The sequence below is a fragment of the Pithys albifrons genome, chromosome 3 (assembly GCF_047495875.1).
Source record: "Pithys albifrons albifrons isolate INPA30051 chromosome 3, PitAlb_v1, whole genome shotgun sequence".
NCBI lineage: Eukaryota > Metazoa > Chordata > Aves > Passeriformes > Thamnophilidae > Pithys > Pithys albifrons.
Window position 1 is genome coordinate 9,669,846 of NC_092460.1, and position 17,595 is coordinate 9,687,440.

Genomic DNA, 17,595 nt, shown 5'->3' on the forward strand with positions numbered 1-17,595 from the left:
GTTGTAAAACATCTTGCTGGTATTTTATGGGCTTATTGGATTTAGAGAAGATTCAGTGAAGTTTTAAATAACCCATATCACAGTGTTCTGCATCCCTTCTGATCCTCATATCCACAAAGAAAACAAACAGAATCTCAGGGAAGAAATTGTGAAGAAAAAAAGAACCAGACCTTCAAGGGAGAATGTCAGAACCACAGGACGTTACATTAGAATAATTTGCCATAATCCAAACAAGGTACCTCAAAGATGTTATTTAAGAAAGTATCTGCAACAACACCAGCCCAGAACAGTCTCATCAGTGAGAGCAGCCCATGAGAGTCAACACCTTTCCCCTCAAAGCAGGCTGTGCACACACTCCTACAGCTGCAGCTGCCATGACAAAGACAGCAAAAGCCAACCATCATTTTATTTCTTAGTCTGTTTTCCATCATTAACCAAGGACTCTGCTGCAAGCTCAGTCTCCCAAGCCTTGTTCTTGATGTGTGAGAAACCCCCTGACCGAGGTTCCTTCCCCAGGACCCGTCAGCCTGGAGCCCATTCCCCTTTGGTCAGTGTCTCTGGCTCTGCACAGACCCACACACCACTGATTTGGTTGGTTACAGGCCAGGTCAAAGGCAAGAGCTTCTTCTGGGTGCACTTCTCCACATCAGCCTTAATTTTACCACGGCACCACATCACCAGGATGCTTTGAGAGGGATGATTCTAACATGACCATGGCCAAAACAGACAGACAGACTGAAAGCCTCAATGCCCTTTTGAGAGTCATCTCACCACGCTGATACCCACACATAATTTTGGTTTTGAGGTAAACACCCTTAGGAAGTACAAGGAAACCGGAAGAGACACAAGCTATAAATGCATCATTTGTCACAAACAAAGACCTACCATGGGGCCAGTGTGTCTGTCGTGGAGTCTAATAGCATACCTGCTTAGAACAGCTCAAACTACAACACCGATGGTGAAAAAAAATCAGCACACCAGTTATCTCTTGGAACTAATACCTGAAATTTCTTCCATGAACTCTACTCACAAAAGCATTCCTGAAAATGTGACACTTGCCTTTACACCTCATAGACAGCATCCAAGCCATCAGCTCAGTAAAACCCTTTCCCATGAATGCAGGTAGGGCAACAAGCACAGTGTCAGATGGGCTGATCACCACAAGCCATCAGGAGCACACTGGCAGCAAGGGAACAGCACCCTGTGACAATATGGTTTAAACAACAGCCAAGTTTTGAGCCCAAACTTGAGCCATGTGAGTCACATCAACACAAAAACCTGCATCACATGCTTAAAACTTGAAAAAGCTTTCAGTAGAGTTCCAACAGGTGCAAGTTAAAACATAAATAAAAGGTAGTTTTACTGAACAAAAAAAAAGTTTTCTAAACATCTGTCCATTTTGGAGGCACAAAGTTTTCTTTTGTATTTTCAGCTACCTCCTTATTAAGGCACAGAGAACTTGCAACAAACCCTCCAGCAAACATGGTGTATCCTGAGAGCAGCACTGTCACTGTGAAATGCAGTAACAGTAATTGTCTTGTCCAGGCTAACTGGGAGAAGTTAGTTTCTAAGATAAACATTTCTCATACCCTCAACTTGAAGGAGAAATTACTAATTTGAATTTCAGCATGACTGATTTGAGCTACACCACACAGACTGCTGTGTCCTTTGAAAGATCACAGCAAACACAAATTTGATTGCATTACTTTAGTTACTGAGTTGTGCTGTGTAGAGTTCCTGGGACTAGAAATCCTATGGCAAAAGTTACCATAACCCACAGCACTGCTATGGACTCCTTCCCCTCTAAAAATGTATTCTGTTAACACCTTTTGCTGTCAGTGTTTGCCAGTTCTCCTCTTCCAGCCTTTCACCCTGAAGCACATCCACCACTGCTCAATACTCAGATTTGTAATCAAACTTTCAGGGCACTTCTATTGCCCACTCCAGCAGATTCTTCACCACTTCACACCACCTGTCCTGAACATTAGCAAAACCGTCTGCACAGCTACCAAGCAAGCTGAAAACCAGAACTGGCCAAAAATAATAAAGGTATTATTTTAACCCAAATCAGTCTCTTGACTTGTTTCTACCAGCTCTACTGGGTTATCAATGGGCAGAACTGGGATTTGTGCAGCCTAAGTCACTGAATTTGTCACACCCAAAACTCCTGAAAATGCATCACAGGAGTAAAGAGACAATACCCAAGGGATGAACAAACAGCATTTCAGAGTGAACAGATCATTAACACCAGAACAAGTGCACACTGCAACAAGGCCCAAATAACATCTAGAGAGTTGCAATGTTGGTAGGCCTGGAGTAAGAGACTTTGAAACAAGCTCCTACACTCTGTATCATGTATATCTCAAGAAAGGTTATGAAATGAAAAAGAAAACTATTGAAAGGCTCTCTACGGCCCTCCAAGGACAGCACATGCCCACACTGACACTGTCACCTCTGGCTTCCATCCTTGAAAACCATCATCCTGTAGTCATCCTAGGAAATAACACCCACCACTGAGCACCTGAGGGGAATAAAAAAAAACAAAACCAAAAAATAATGACTCTTGAACTTACCTGCTGTAGAGGGCGGAGTGGGGGATGATGGAGATGTTAAAGGGGAACTCGCCCCAGAGCCTGCTAAATAAAACAACAGTCTAGTAACTACAGCTGTGACACTGCAATTCAACAGTTTGACAAGACAGATTGTTGGAAACAGGCCAGTTTATTAACTGAAGATACAATCCCGCTTCCACTGAAATCTTGGGAAAGAATCCCATTCATAGGAACAGTGTCACTTGGACCCAATCTGAACAGACTTCACAGTACACAGTATCAGAGGATCTCCAAACACACAGGAGTGCACTCAAGAGTACTCCTCTTTGCAAACGCTTCTTTTCTGCTGCTTAAGCTGTTCTATTTCAGTGTCCAAATTCTGTTCTCCTTAAGGGTTTTGCCACTGCATGGATGGCACCCCATCTCTCCTAAGAGATGATTTCCAGTCAGTTGCTGTACTCCACAACATACTCTGATATCTGATTACTCCACAACAAGCTGCTTTTGGACACATTTTAGCCAAGTGAACTCTGTTATCTCTTCTACAGTACCAACCATACCTTTTAACCAGATGAAGATCTGTCAAAGGCGCTATTGTTTTGCAATTTGGCACTGAAGCAGCAAGTAAAGAAATAATTTTCTCATTCATCTTAACACCTTATTATGTAATGCAGATCACCACAGAGAGTGTCCCTGAAGACTGCATTCTTAAATGGCCCAAAAAATTAATGTTGTTATTCAACTCAAATATAAAACAAAATGAAGAGACTGATTGGTTTGGAGTGGTTTGGGGGTTGGGGTTTTTTTTGAGGAATGGAGCACAGAAGAGAGGAAACATTACTTTGTATTAGGCAGCTGAAAATCTAACATTGACAATATTTTTAAGCCCTCAATTTATCTACTATTAGATATCCAAAGTAGTGGTTTTGGGCTTTGGTAGTCCAATACTAACATGTAAGCTGATGGTAATCCCAGATCTTTTCAAACAGAAAATGACAACAACAACAACAACAACAACAACAACAACAAAAATTGACACAGCTGTGTAGAAGCAAATTTTTCTGTCAGTAGTTACCTGAGTTGTTTGAGTTGCTGTATTTTGCTGAGTGTTCTTCCCCACTTTCATAGGCAGAACGTTTTGACTTCTTTAAAAGGAAGCAGAGGAAACAGAAGATGGAGATCAACAATCACCTTCTATGATAAGGATTGAACTGACAAACAGATTTGTAACAGCCATCTCCTGTATCACACAAGGTTTATCAATGCCTCTCCCTGTACCAAACATATGTTGACAAGGTGACAAAAGCAGCAAGGCTGTTCTGTGTTCAGGTATCTCCTGGCAGGCACCAGGACAACTCCAGTGCCCTCAGTTTGCAAGAGAAAGGCAGAAAACTGACCCACCAGAAAGGAAGGGCAAGGCAGACAGAGCTGTAGGACCAGACTGAAACAGGCTCAGTGCCCACCCTGGGCAGCAGCACAGCAGCTCATCTGTGCATGAACTGTCAACCAAGACTGGCTGCAAACAGCAACCTCACACAGGTTAAACCAATATGCAAATCAGCTACTATGGTAACTTGAACTTTTTAGTAAATCTATTGCTTAGCTACAGAAGTGAAAACAATCAGGAAATGGTGCAGAAAACACAGGATAGAGCAGAGCCACAGACCTGTGGCTAAATCTGTCCATGGTAAATGTTCAAAAATTATACATGTCTTTTTCCATGGGAGAAAACTATTTAAAGATTGCTTACTTTTCGTGCTAAGATCTTCCTTTTCTTTTTTTCTTCTTCAGAGCCATGATGAGATTGAGCTCTTGTCAGCCTTCTGTGCTGGTGAATCTTCAAAATGAAGGAAAAAAATACAGTAAGACCATGTTAATATCTCAAGTGTTTTCAAACAACACATTTGGGGTACAAGAAAATATGCTGTAGTAACTTTGTTTAGAGTTCTTTTTTCATTTTTAGTTTTTATCTTTACTGTTCCTCATAAAGGATGGAGACTCATACTGCAGTTAGGTATCCTTTAACTTGGGAGCTGCTGCCTCTGAAGCCACATCACTCAAATCACTGAAATGTCATACAGTCAACAGCTGTTCTACAACTCCTTATACTGCATTTTTGGGAAAGCAAATCTGTTGATGAAAGCCTTTACTACTGAAAATCAATTTTGAGTGAAAAATCACTTTCTGCATGTGAAAAGATATGTCTGTAGAAAATAATGAAATGCAGAGATTACCAATTTCTGTTCTTCTATTAATCGCTTCTCTATGCATTCCTTGGAGATCTTCAATGCCTCTTTTAGCTTAGTAGGAATCTAATACAGAATGGGGAACAAAAACATAGCACAGAATGTGATAATGGAAAACAAAACTTCACTGCTCCAACATCACCAGTTATCTCATCACATTGCTCATCTAAAGCCCCAAGTTCTGGCACCATTCCTTTTGTGAATAGAAAAGAAGACTTTAGATGCATGTTTTCCCACTCAGATAAAACAGCAGGGACAAAGAAACACCAAACCATGGAAGGGATACCCTAAAGGCAGGGACAGGTAACTATTTTGATACTCCAGTCACATCCCCAAACTGCCATCAGGATGACAAGTCACATGGCACGTGAGATCCAGGAGAAGTGCCCTGGGGCAGCTCCCCAGTGGGACCAGATGTGGCTCCCAAAACCTCCATCACTGGAGTTTGCAGAAATGTGATGATGGTCTCAGGCAGCAAAGTCAATTTCCACATCCCTCACAATGTGTTTCCTGTCACTGCAAGGGACCCACATGCCTTGGCAGCCTCTGCTCGGACAGAGCACCATCACTGGCTACACAGATAGGCCCCAGGACAGCAACTGCACCTGAACACTCACAGGTCAGTCGTGTCCCCTCCTAAGGGTGATACAACATTCTTGGGTACAACTTGGTAAAGGAATCAACATGCAGATGGCAATAGCCACAAGGGCAGATAAAGCCAGTCCTCCTCTCTCTGTCAATTAATGCATAGCTACCCACATCTGTCACTCCCACAAACACCAGGAAATCAATGTCCAACTCTACCTTAAACTGTGGTTTCTCAGAGTTTGTTAGCAGGACGTCACTGAATAATCTGGATTTAAAAAAGAGGAAAAAAAGAAGAATATTATTCCCAAGAGATAGGCAAAACTACAGACAGAATACTACTGGTACTATTCACTTAAACCCCTCTTTTCTCCTTTTCCTTCTCTATCCTCATCCCTAGGCCACAGTTTGGGTTTTTCCCACAGGTTTTTATGTATTGCTTTTTATTTTCCAAATACTGCTGTAGCATCAGCAGCATCTGACCCTCAGAATGTAGTCACTACTGATGGCAGAGAAAGCAAGTTTATCTGAGGTATTTTGGAATTTGCTAGAACAGGTAAAATTATCAACGGGAGACAAGGGTTCCCCGCAAAAAAGAACACCTTTTCCTTAAAAGTACAATGATTCTTTAAGTACAAAAGATTTCCAGGGACTTTATTTTAAATTTCATCGAAGGAAAATCATTGTTCTTGTTAGGAAAATTCTTTTAGCACAACTATTGGTTTAGAATTAACAAGAAACATGTGAAAGGTCAATGAGTAAACATTTGAAAATATCTGCATTCTTGCCTGTACTCTGCAAAAGGCAACTAAAGCAAATAATCTGGCACGTTTGCTCTCCCCTCTATGGTGTCAGCAGCAATGATTAATCCTTTTCCATCCAAAACAAAGACACTAGAGGGCAATGGTAGTCTGAAAATAAACTGGTTAGTCCATTTCAAGTTACCTTGTCCTGGAGAACATACTAGAAAACTGTACCACAGAGCTCTCAAACCTGGCTCCAAGATAAATATTTCTGAGATCTTTTGTTGCTGTTCACTATGGAAAATTATCACAGGCTTATACTAGGGAAAACAAATTCAAATCTATAATTAAGTTAACTGAGGAAAATAATCCATGAAAAATTCGGAAATAAAGCAAATTTTAAAATGCTTTCAAAAAACCATGACAATTCATTCTGGTTTGCAGAGCTTTCTTACCCTTTCTGATTACATGTTCTTATGAAATTAAGAGAAGTCACAGTTTGCATGGCTATAATAAATAGATATTTAAATTACATTAATTGCTTTAAATTACATTAATTCCATTGCACATCTATGCAGAACATTTTTGTGAAGGGTATTGGTATGAAGGGGATGTAGTATATCTTACATATCAGATGCAGCTGGGCATGGATTGTTTGTTCAATGTCTTTTAAGACCTGTACATTCTGGTGTTCACAGAGTTTTTCTACAGTATTTATCCCCTGTTTACAGTCTTCGCCTTCCACCTCCTTGAAAAGCAGAGGAAGGGAGGAGGAGAAGGAATTGAAGGCTGCAGTGACTCCCAACTAGGAAATATGAACCTGAGAACATGTTCTAAATGCAGTGCAATCTGTGTGTTGTGAGATCAGAACCAGATTTAGGTATTGACAATCTGTCATTTATGAGGTCCTGACTCTGGCATCTCACATTAATTAAAAATAAAAGAACCTCCCACCAGAACTGTGGTTCCATGCTCAGTGTGCTGGTGGCATGTCACAGCATGGGGACAGCAATTTCCCTGGAAATGCTGTGTCCCAACTACAGGCAGTGTGGCAATGCAGGCAGGTGTGATCTCCACTCTGTCACACACTGACAGTGCTACCTTCCTGCATCCCAGCCTTGCTCCAACCCTGCCCTCAGCCCTTCACTGCATCCTGGGAGGACAAACTGTAAGGAAATTTGGTCTGTCTGTGCTTCAGAGAATCCCTAAGCCAACCCTGCAAGAAACCAGACAGAACTTCTATATAACATTTCATACTCAGAACAAGTCTAAATGTCACTGCTGAGCAAAGCAAGAGAACTATTTTGCCAGTCATAAGTAAACTGATAGCAAAATCCACTGAAGTAGGTCTGAAGGGGACATGCAAAAAGACATTCTAAATCCTTTAAATAAATCTGTGCATGATCTTAATCATGCTTGCATTACTTTAATAGCTAGATTAATTTAAACCATGCTAAATAAAGTGCATTCATAACAGCTCCAACACACCAAGAGACAAAGAATGCACAATTGTCATGTTTACAAGGGATGGGTCCTATAAATCCTATTAATTTTAAAGCTTCACTTGGGACACACCCCTCAGAACGAGGAGCAAACCCTTCTAAAAAGTAACAAGAGCAAAAAGGTTTCTCCAGCTGGAATAATTAAAGACATTGGAATGAGTGTAAAACAAGTAGAGCAGGACTTACGGCATCTGTAAGAGCCGTGAGACAGTTGGCATTCCATTCTTCATGGCCTCACAGGTCAGAATGGACTCCAACACTGACACTGCCAAAGAGAGAATAAGAATGAGCACATTTCTGCACAGCAGGATAGCAAATGATTTAGAATGAACGTCTGGCACTGCTGTGTGATGGTCCCCCAAGCACTGCATCAACCAAGCAGGGATGAAGCTCTGTGGCATGTGGTTTTTATTATAGCGTTACTATTACACATACAAACTTTTCAAGAATGTTAGACATGAGGCAAGGGAATCCAGACATCTCATTACTTATTAAACACTGCTTTCTCACTCAGCTAATAATAAAAAAGAAAAGTTTTATTTATACACTTCATATATTTCATGAAGAATGTATTTTCTCTTTGACCAATTTACTAATGCTTTCCAGTCACAGGCTGCAAAGATCTCAGGTGGATATTTCACAGCACTTTAGCTTAGGTGAAAGCTGAGAGAGCATTCAGGAAGTTGTGACTGAGATGTTCTCCACTGCATACTAACCAACAAACACTGAGGGTGCAGGGGGGAAGTTCTCCACTGGAATCGTGTCTGGGGGTCTTCCGTATGTCATTTCATACAGTAAGTGTCCAAAGCAATGCACATCAACACCTTCTAAAGTCTGTGGAGGAACAAAAAAATAAAGCCACAACTCCTTAGTTTTCACAACTGGTTAACCCACTGCAGAAAACCAGCAATCTTGCACAGGAAGATAGAAAAGAGGAACCATTAAAGGTTCTTAACCACAGCCATTTCCCTGCATAACTGTAGCTCAAACGGAATCTTCACACTTCAAGCTAAAGCAGCCACAACTGTCTACCTGTATGTGATGATACAAATGGGACAGCACCACAGACAAGTCCTGTAAAAATGTGTGAAGTTGTAACCTCTTTTCCCACAGCAGTTTGGAGAGCCATACATGGTTGGAAATCCCACCCAAGCCCATTTTCCAAACAGCATAGAATGAGGTTCATAATATGACCTGCTGCCACTTTACAGGGAGATAGATAAAAAGACATAAAAACGTGCATACCAAACAAACCTAGGAGAGCCTTCTTAGGTTTGTGCAAGCTGTACATACATGCTAAGCTCCCAGACAGCATATTTCCAAGATTTCTGAATTGTTTTTAAACAGAAAGGTCTCCTCTTACTTGAAGAGGCTCAGAGCTTTGATGGCACCAACAGATTTGGGCTAACCATGAACTTTTGATCGTTTCTTTGACAACACAGTAGAACTTGTTTAGCAAGGTCAGCAAGCAGCTATCTCGTGATGCTGTATGGAATTTATTACAATGAGAGCCTGAAGGCAGGGCAAGATGCTGCTGTATTGCTGCAACAGGGCAAATTTGTTTTCATACTTTTGCAGGAAGATAGTATTTTGCTTTGCAAGCCTGCAGTTAAGACACCCCTCTAACAAATAAAAAACAGCTTTAAATAGCTAGACATCTGCAAGCATCTCATCAATTTTCACAGTATCCACCAAAGACAAGGCTGATTAATGCTCCCAGCTAAGCACAAGTAATAAGATTTGCTCACTGGACAGACACACAGGTGAAAAGGTTGACAGTAAGCACATTCCTATGAAATACAAGACCAGGGTGGAAAGAGATTTTAAAACAACTGCACTTTACCTCTATTTGTGCCAGCACTGTTGTCATAAAAACACTCACCTGCACTGCTCATTTACCTGCTCACCTTTGGCCTCAGCCTCACTCCAGTGTGCTGCAACAAAACTGCTGTGCAGCCAGACAGGGATTTGGAGGAAGCAGAAAAGGGATTTGATGGAGAAAAGCTCAGACTAGGGAAAGGGGCTTGAGAGAGGTTTTTTTTCATTCTAATCAGTTCTCCACAGAGGTTGAGGATAAAGAGATGCATAAGACTCAGCTCAATTAATTGTCTGAATCTTACATTAATTTTCCGAAACTGTGAAAAGTATGATCGATAAAACGATGGAAGTCCCAACAAGGAATTTTCTAGATCCAGTAACTTGCAGGTATCCCCATCCAACATCACATTGGCAGAGTGAAGATGGCCATAAGGAAATCCTTTCTCATGCAAAAATTTTAATACCTGAAAAAAATCCAATACAGAATCACTGTCACAAGATGCTCTGATGATTTCAAGAGCACAAGATCATCAGCTCAAATGCTCCAAGGCTACAGCAGATACATAATAAATGAGGCCCCTATTTGGAATGATTGCTCAACTTGATCTTCTGCATCATCTTTGACTGACTCTTCATTCCCATTTCACTGGTAACACTTCTCACAAAACAAAACATTTGATGCTGATCCTCAAAGTAGGCTTATGAGAACCTCTCAAACAGATCTGGAAACTAAAATTCACAATTCTGCTGAATATAATATTTTGAATAAAGCTATTTTAAGAACATGTGAATGACCATGAACTTATGGCACATGTTCTGCAGGCTATGAATTACTTCTTTCCCTTTTTATGCAAGGAATAAACTACATTATCACCTCTCTCCCACTTAAACTCTACACACACCAACTGGGTTTTTTTGTTACAAATGGCCTCACACATACATATTGAAATTCAACTCCCAGCAGCTAATCTAAATTCACATTTAGCTTCTCTGCTCAAAAGTTTGTCTGCTTTTCTAGTTAAACCAGTTGGTCTCAGCAAAAAAAAAACAAAACAAAAAACATAAAGGCTGCTAAATAAAGCAAAGAAAAAAAAAGTACCTCTAATATTTGCCTTCCATATGTTTTTATTTGCTGAAGCTCAAGACCTTGAATTTTTTTAGGATTGCAATACTTCTTCAGGAATGGGTCTTTTGGCTTTGCCTGTAGAAGAAACACACATATCAAGTATCATGCTCAGAAAACTCAGTATTTGTCTTAGTTTGCTCAGCAAGAGGTGGCAAACACTTTTATAAAAGACATACTATGGCCATTCCAGCAAACATTCTGCCATGTGAGTTGGGGGTAGGGAGTCAACATTACCTTATAAATCAGGTCCTTTAGTGTCCCTTTTTCACTGAATGGTCTAATAACCAGCGCTGAAGATTCATTGGCAGTGGCAAAAGTGACTTTGTAAATATAGGGATGCTACCAAAAGAAGAAACTGTAGGTAAATTTTAGATGACTGATTCTGTAATTCATTTGTGTTCATATCACAAGTAAGAAAAGACCTGCCTGAAATGTATACTCAAAGTAATAAATTGGATTCTGTCACTGACACTGAATAACCCTTTATTCAGTCTTAAACTGGAGTAAATGCAAAGAAAACATCACAAATACATTATTCAATTAGCACATAAATAAAAAAAGAAAATCCAGTATCCTTTTTTAACAAAGTAGACTGGCAGTTTAGAAAATGAAGAATCCAGCACTTATTCATGAGCAGCTTTACTGCAGGTTTCAGTCATGCTAAGCTAATAAATTCATTCCCAATTTTATACAACTATGGCACACAAGGAAACTCAACATTCATAGCTGTCCTAACAGTTTTATGTCTTCAGAAATTACAACTTTGCAAAACCAAATGAGAGAACACAGTTGGAAATAAAAACACACATACAACACATACACCAACTGGAACTGCTAGTTAGAAGAAGAGCCCTTATTCGTATCTTATTTTAATAAATCAGTTCCAGTCTGGCTGGGGCTGAGCAGCCTCTCCAGCTGGGGGAAACTGCTGAGCTCCAGCAGTGCACAGAGAGTTATCAGGTTAAATACCATCCTTTTCAGCCAGTCTCTCATATGCTTAACATCCTTAACTCCTTTTGGAGTCAAATGCCAGTTTTTCAGGCAGAGCTGCCTATTGGATTTATAGCATGGCATTGCACAGCAGCTTAAATTGTACAGCCTCCATGGCACCTCTACTATGATACTCCTGGTTTAAGAACTGAAAAAATATCAACACTCCTTCCACTGCCTCATCCACTGCTGCCTGAAAACATCCCCAGCTCATGGGTTAGCAATTACACCCAGACAGCACTGTACTAACAGCCTGAAAGTGTTGAGGAGCTGAAATAAAGCCCATGATCTCACAGTACTGCACAAGAAGAAAATAATTAAATTAACCACAACACTGAATCTCCTGTAATAATCCTGCAGGATTATTATTTGTGCTGAGAACATATTGTCTCATATTATATGGAAAATGTAATTAAGAGATTTGCAAACCTTTAAATGAAAGCAACTCTAAAATTACAAACTGTCTACTAGGCTACATGTGCTTTTGCAAGATCAATCCTGGACATGCAGTTCTGTGCACAATTTAAAAGTCTTCAGTAATACTTACAGAACAGGAAGAAAGAAGTTTCACAGCATACTGTAAGTCTTTGTCAGACAAGTATTTATCAGGGCCAAGATCAGCCTGGAAATAAATAGGAAAAGAATGGCATCATAACAAGATGTTGCATTCCATACAGAAAACGTGATCTATGTTCTACCCTGGCAAATTGAGACAGATGTTTGAAGGCATATTTTGAAGAGCAAGCAAGGAAATTGCACATATAGAATGAAACCTGAAGAGGCTGAATAAGGCCATGGTGTCACAATAAAAAACATCTGACCATAAATAAATATTATTGCCTCTTTCCTCCCCCAGATCTGACATGCATTACTACCACTAGATGAACTCTGCCAACCCCAAACTGGAGGACTGTGTGCACTGTGAACTGAGAAGGCACCTTCTTCCTCTGCAGCAAGACGAACTTCCCTCCTCCTGCAGGCTTAGGGATCTCTGCTCTCCAGTGAAGTCTCACAAACAACTGTGCTCACACAATTAACAGGGCAGCACATTTTAGCAGAGGACCAAAAACAAGTGTTGTTACGGGCACAGTTCATGCCTCCCTTGCCTATTAGTTTGTCGGTACAACTAAAGATCTGAATAAGAAAACCCATCACTTTAAAAAGCATCATCTTGTTATTTTCAGTGAGCAAATTCATATGTGGTCAAGAGTCACATCATTACAACTAAAGAATCCTGAGGTGCAGGATTGGGAACAAATGACCTGACACAAAAACTTACAAACTGGACTTGCCACCAGGGGAAGGACACACAAGAAGCCCCCACACCACATCCCCCTAAGGGCTTTCCAGGCTCTCTCAGAGACTGAGCTCTTCAGTCTCTCTCTCTGTCACTCACACGTATTAGTCAAAATAAAATCTAGAATGAAACTGAGAAAACTGAAACTTGAGTATGAGATGAAGGCACATATACCCAGCTTAACACCAGCCGTTCCTTTGGTTGGTTCTTTATCTTCATTAAGAAATATTTCTTACGTATTCGCCAGCCTACAAAAAAAAAAAGAGGCAGCAGCAGCTTTAATTAAACTCTACTAAATTGCAGCTTACAGGCAGGACAAGATCTGTAAGCAAAGACTTAAGATTGGAATCTCAGACCTAAGATTGAAATCTTAGGACAACTTATATTTGGGAAAAAATTCAGACAGGTGTTCACACACACTTGCTCTTCTTACCTATATCTTTTAATGGTTCTACCACCTCCCACTTTGGCTCTGATCGGAAGAACATTGAAACGTGCTGTAAGGCAATTTCTGGAAAGAAAAATGAGAAGAAGCAGGGAAAAAAGTAGTAAAAAAATTAAAATGTTTTGAAGAGACCATATAAGGTAATTATCCACATATTAGGTAAGGTTCAATGCCACAAGGAAGCCAGCAGGAGTCCAGACTAAAAGTCAGCAAAATCACTTCAAAAGGAAATCAGATAAAAACCCAGTTAGAGGGCATTTGCATTTTTAACCTGATAACTCAAATACAGAGAGAAAACAGAGAAGGCACCCCTTGGAAAACTTCACTTAACAGTCTGTATTCTATCTGTTCTAGATCTACATTTCAAAGTCCATTCCAATGCTCACAGCTCACATTTCCCACACTAGGTGTACACAGCATTAGATCATGAAATGTTTCTGCTGTACCTGTAAAAGTGTTCACTTCTATGTCTTTAATGTGCATCTGTGTTGCTGCTACTACATGTAAATTATGTAAACTAATCAGTTCTGTTTCACCATGTGTTATTCCACCCTTTTCTGTGCAGACAAAGGTATTTGGCCGACTATCATGAGCCTACACACATTTGGGGGGCCAGAGGGAAGACAAACATCTTGTTAGAGAATTCTCCCACAGCTGGGAACACAACTGGTTTATTCATGAAGTGACTTGAGGGGAAATGTTAATGAGAAGTGGTGACAGCAAGGGGAGAAAGGGAATCATGCCAAGAAGGAATCTTCTCTACCATGGCTTATCTTGGCATAAAAACCCAGAAAAAAGGTAAAGATGTGCTGATCTCTGCACTGTATCTTCTCTCTATAAAAATATATTAGAAAGAAAGTGCAATAAACATCATCTTGTTGCTCCAGTGTTTAAAAAATGGCAAATTGATGGTGTCTCTAAAGACTACAGGCAATGACATCTGTGCTACTAAATTCCCAGCAACTTGCAGGAAACACAATCTTGATGGAAGTTCTCAGAATTAACACAGAAGTCACAGTGTCTCCTACAGGACTTAAACTGCTTGCTCAGCATGAGCCACACCAACTGCATCCTTAAAGAGTTACCAAGAATTTACAAGTCCTGCACAGCTTATCATAAACATCCAGGAAATGTTCTTTGCACTTTGAAGCTGAAGACGCCAGAATGTTACACAAAGGGAGAGAAAAAAGACAAGTGAAAAGGAAGTAGTGAGTTCCTGCTTCAGTAGACTCTGCTTTCATGAAAACGAGCTTTGCATTTTGCAAATAGTTGGTTTGCCCCTGAACTAAATCTGTGGGGTGGGTTTGATCACTAAGAGGAAGTTTTTTTCAGTCTGTAAGACAAATATTTAATGATTTCCAATGGCTGAAGCTGAAGCAAGACAAATTCAAAGAAGAAACATTTAGTACTGAAGAAATTGATCACCAGGCTACCATTTTAAGGAATGCAGTGACTTTCCAGTATTAGTGGGAGGAGAGTGTCTGACTTATTTAAGCCTTGAAAAAGTACTAAACTGAGCTCAAACAATTAGTTCTAGAAGTCTCACACCCCATAACAATAGTAGGAGCTGGACAAATGACCACAATTGCTCCTGTTGGAAAATTCAGTGTTCAGAGACCAGCTAAACTTAACTCCACTTCAAATGATTTCCCAACACCAGCCCTGTCCATTTACCATGAATTGGGAAAAAGAGGATGTCACTCTCACCAACCCCACTGCTCCAAGTTCTGCTTATACAGATCTTGACCCTCTGTGAAATAACTCAAATATTTAGATTTGACAAACCATGCACAGATCTGGAGGAGCATTATCATAAATAATCACATGCACAGTATCATTATTTTGAAGGTTGTTCTCCCCATGTTTCAGTGTGGATCCTTTCCAGCATTCATGGAAGATACACACATCCTAAAGTCAAACTGCAGCTTGGCATTTCCTACTTACCAGTGTAGTTTACAGAATAGCTGTTTGGGTCCAGGAACTTCTTTACCAGTTCACAGTTAGACAGAATGTGATGGGTAGTAATGACATCGAGATAGGCCTGGAGGCCCTTCTGTCTTTCAGCAATGAATTCACGCTCCATATTTCCAATCAATTTTTTTGGAGGAAGAGGTAGACTTAGAGCTGAAATCTTAAAAAGAGATGAAAAATTACTAGCCTTGCTCTCAAATGCCTCAGGGACATAAACTGGCAACTCAGAAAGTAAAGACTCTCAACAGCAAGCTAATTACTGGATAACTCTTTTTGTACTGTGTATATACAAGGTTTTATATTTTTCCTAAGTACTGTTATCAGAGTCAGATGGAAGCTCACAACAGCTGTGAAGAGATTAGTAAGTGGAACAACACTGAAAATACAAGAAGATAAATTTCTTTTAGTGACTCATACATTTAAGATCACTACACAAAACTTTCAGATACTAAATGGCTGCAATTTTCAGCCACACTCTTTCTATGACAAACCCCTGCCACAGCACAAAAACTATTCCCACCTTACCATTTTCTCTGTATAAGATTTGTGCTTTCTTATTCCATGAAATGCAAGTTAATAACTTTGCTTTGCCACTAAGCCTCTTTAGGTAATCTAAAGCCCTTTCTGACAGTACTTTAAATCTGTAATTTCAAATATGGTGCAACTTTTCCATTTTTTGTTCAGAATTTGCTACTGTACATTTTTTAAGCTTCTATACATCTTTCAACCCAGAAATAACTGCAACCTATCAGTGGATGTGCAGTAGTTGTTTTATGCTGACATCAGTGATCCAAAACTTCAGACAAAAAAAATCAGAAAAATCCTTCAAAATAGGACAATGAAAAAATGTACAGAAATTCAAAGCCTTAGGTAAGTCAGAGCAAAGAGATCATCCCTCTGTGTTTATATTCTATTACATCATGTGAATTGCCAGAATACATTTTTCATGCTGTTAACACATTGCTGTCCTGCAGTTCAAAGCACCTGCCTTGGGTAAGCTGAATCTCCATGGGAGTTGCCTTTAAGAATTGTGTGTTGCAGGAATCAATTACACCAGATGCAATAACCTCATTTCTAAAGCAAACAGTTCACCAGGGAGGAGACAGGGACTTGTGGTGTTTGAACAACTTTCATTTTAACTAGCAGAAAAGGTAAAGGATTAGTTCAACAATGTCAGACAGGAGCATTCCCTTTCCTTTTTACCTCCTTCATTTGAACTCAGGAGTTGTTCCCTGCTAACTTAAGCACTTCTACTTTGCCTGTTTCTGACTGCAAATTATGGACAAAAAAAGAACTGTGACTATGTCTGAATTACAGAAGATGTTACCAGAAATCATCCTCTTCACTGAGCACTTTTAATGCTCATTTACACCCAAGGGGAAAAAAATGCAGGAATAAACCCAAAAGCAACCATGTACCACCTACAGCCAGTAATTCACCAGGTTAGTTTGAAAGCTGGAGGCAAACAAAACTCTCCCTGGGCAAACCAATCCAGTTCAAAACCAAGTTTCTGAACAAAAAGTAAATCCTTTTCTGGTATTACTCACTCAAAACACATGTCAAATCATAATCATCTTTTCCTGACAGCCAGCTACCATCAGAGACACTGACTCTAGTTCAGATGTTTTCAAAACACTATTATTTGTTTTAAAACTTATAAATCAGACATCTGCTATTTTTCAGCAGAAAGTAATGCTCAGGCCCAGGGTTTTGTAGCAATCTGCCAAAACACAGGGCACAGCAAGAACACTTGTGTGTCACAGAAGAAGACCTCGCTGAGGTCCTGACCTTGCCAAGACCTCACATGCTTTGGAACACCAGCAACACTTCTCACCACTGGAGCCAGGATGGGCTTCATCTCTGAGGAGCCTGGGAATTAACATTCTTATCTGCAAACCACAGCCCGCTCAGGAATGTCTGCTCAAAAGCTGCAATAAAATGCTTCACAAAAGCCAGATATCTTGCTGTGAATTCCAGTGCCTCCAGTAGGAGTATTTCACAAAACAGAAGAGCAGCCAATGATCTCCATGTGTAAGGGAAAAGGAAGAAGTGCAGGACAGACTGGAAGGAGCTTTTCAATCCAGCGCAGCCGAGAGTTCAGGCAATCTGGCTTGAAACTTTCTGATACAAATCAGGGTCACGAGTATCCCCCTCTCATTTTCCAAGGTATTTGGCAGGACTGCATTCTCTAGCCTAGACAGTTTAGAAATTCTCAATCCTTACTATTATTAGATAGGTAGCACCTGATTAACAGCAGAAAATTTACATTCCAACTCAACTGCACCTGTGTTCAAACACAAACACCAAAATCTACAGTGGG

At 40.1% G+C, this 17,595-nt stretch overlaps 1 protein-coding gene across 5 annotated transcripts in view; it reads right to left on the reverse strand.

Moving 5' to 3' along the window:
• PXK (PX domain containing serine/threonine kinase like) overlaps positions 1 to 17,595 on the reverse strand; it is a 35,688-nt gene that overhangs the window by 4,919 nt on the left and 13,174 nt on the right. For 3 of the 5 annotated variants that reach the window (XM_071550356.1, XM_071550358.1, XM_071550360.1), the window contains exons 4-17: positions 15,249 to 15,435; positions 13,293 to 13,370; positions 13,034 to 13,107; positions 12,110 to 12,184; positions 10,807 to 10,911; positions 10,546 to 10,647; positions 9,749 to 9,910; positions 8,345 to 8,462; positions 7,815 to 7,893; positions 5,603 to 5,651; positions 4,787 to 4,864; positions 4,303 to 4,389; positions 3,628 to 3,697; positions 2,574 to 2,636 (exon numbers count right to left, since the gene is read on the reverse strand). In XM_071550356.1, the coding sequence (XP_071406457.1) occupies positions 2,574 to 2,636; positions 3,628 to 3,697; positions 4,303 to 4,389; positions 4,787 to 4,864; positions 5,603 to 5,651; positions 7,815 to 7,893; positions 8,345 to 8,462; positions 9,749 to 9,910; positions 10,546 to 10,647; positions 10,807 to 10,911; positions 12,110 to 12,184; positions 13,034 to 13,107; positions 13,293 to 13,370; positions 15,249 to 15,435 (1,327 nt within the window). The remainder of the gene's footprint in view (positions 1 to 2,573; positions 2,637 to 3,627; positions 3,698 to 4,302; positions 4,390 to 4,786; positions 4,865 to 5,602; positions 5,652 to 7,814; positions 7,894 to 8,344; positions 8,463 to 9,748; positions 9,911 to 10,545; positions 10,648 to 10,806; positions 10,912 to 12,109; positions 12,185 to 13,033; positions 13,108 to 13,292; positions 13,371 to 15,248; positions 15,436 to 17,595) is intronic. The other 2 variants (XM_071550357.1, XM_071550359.1) reach the window with 1 other exon arrangement.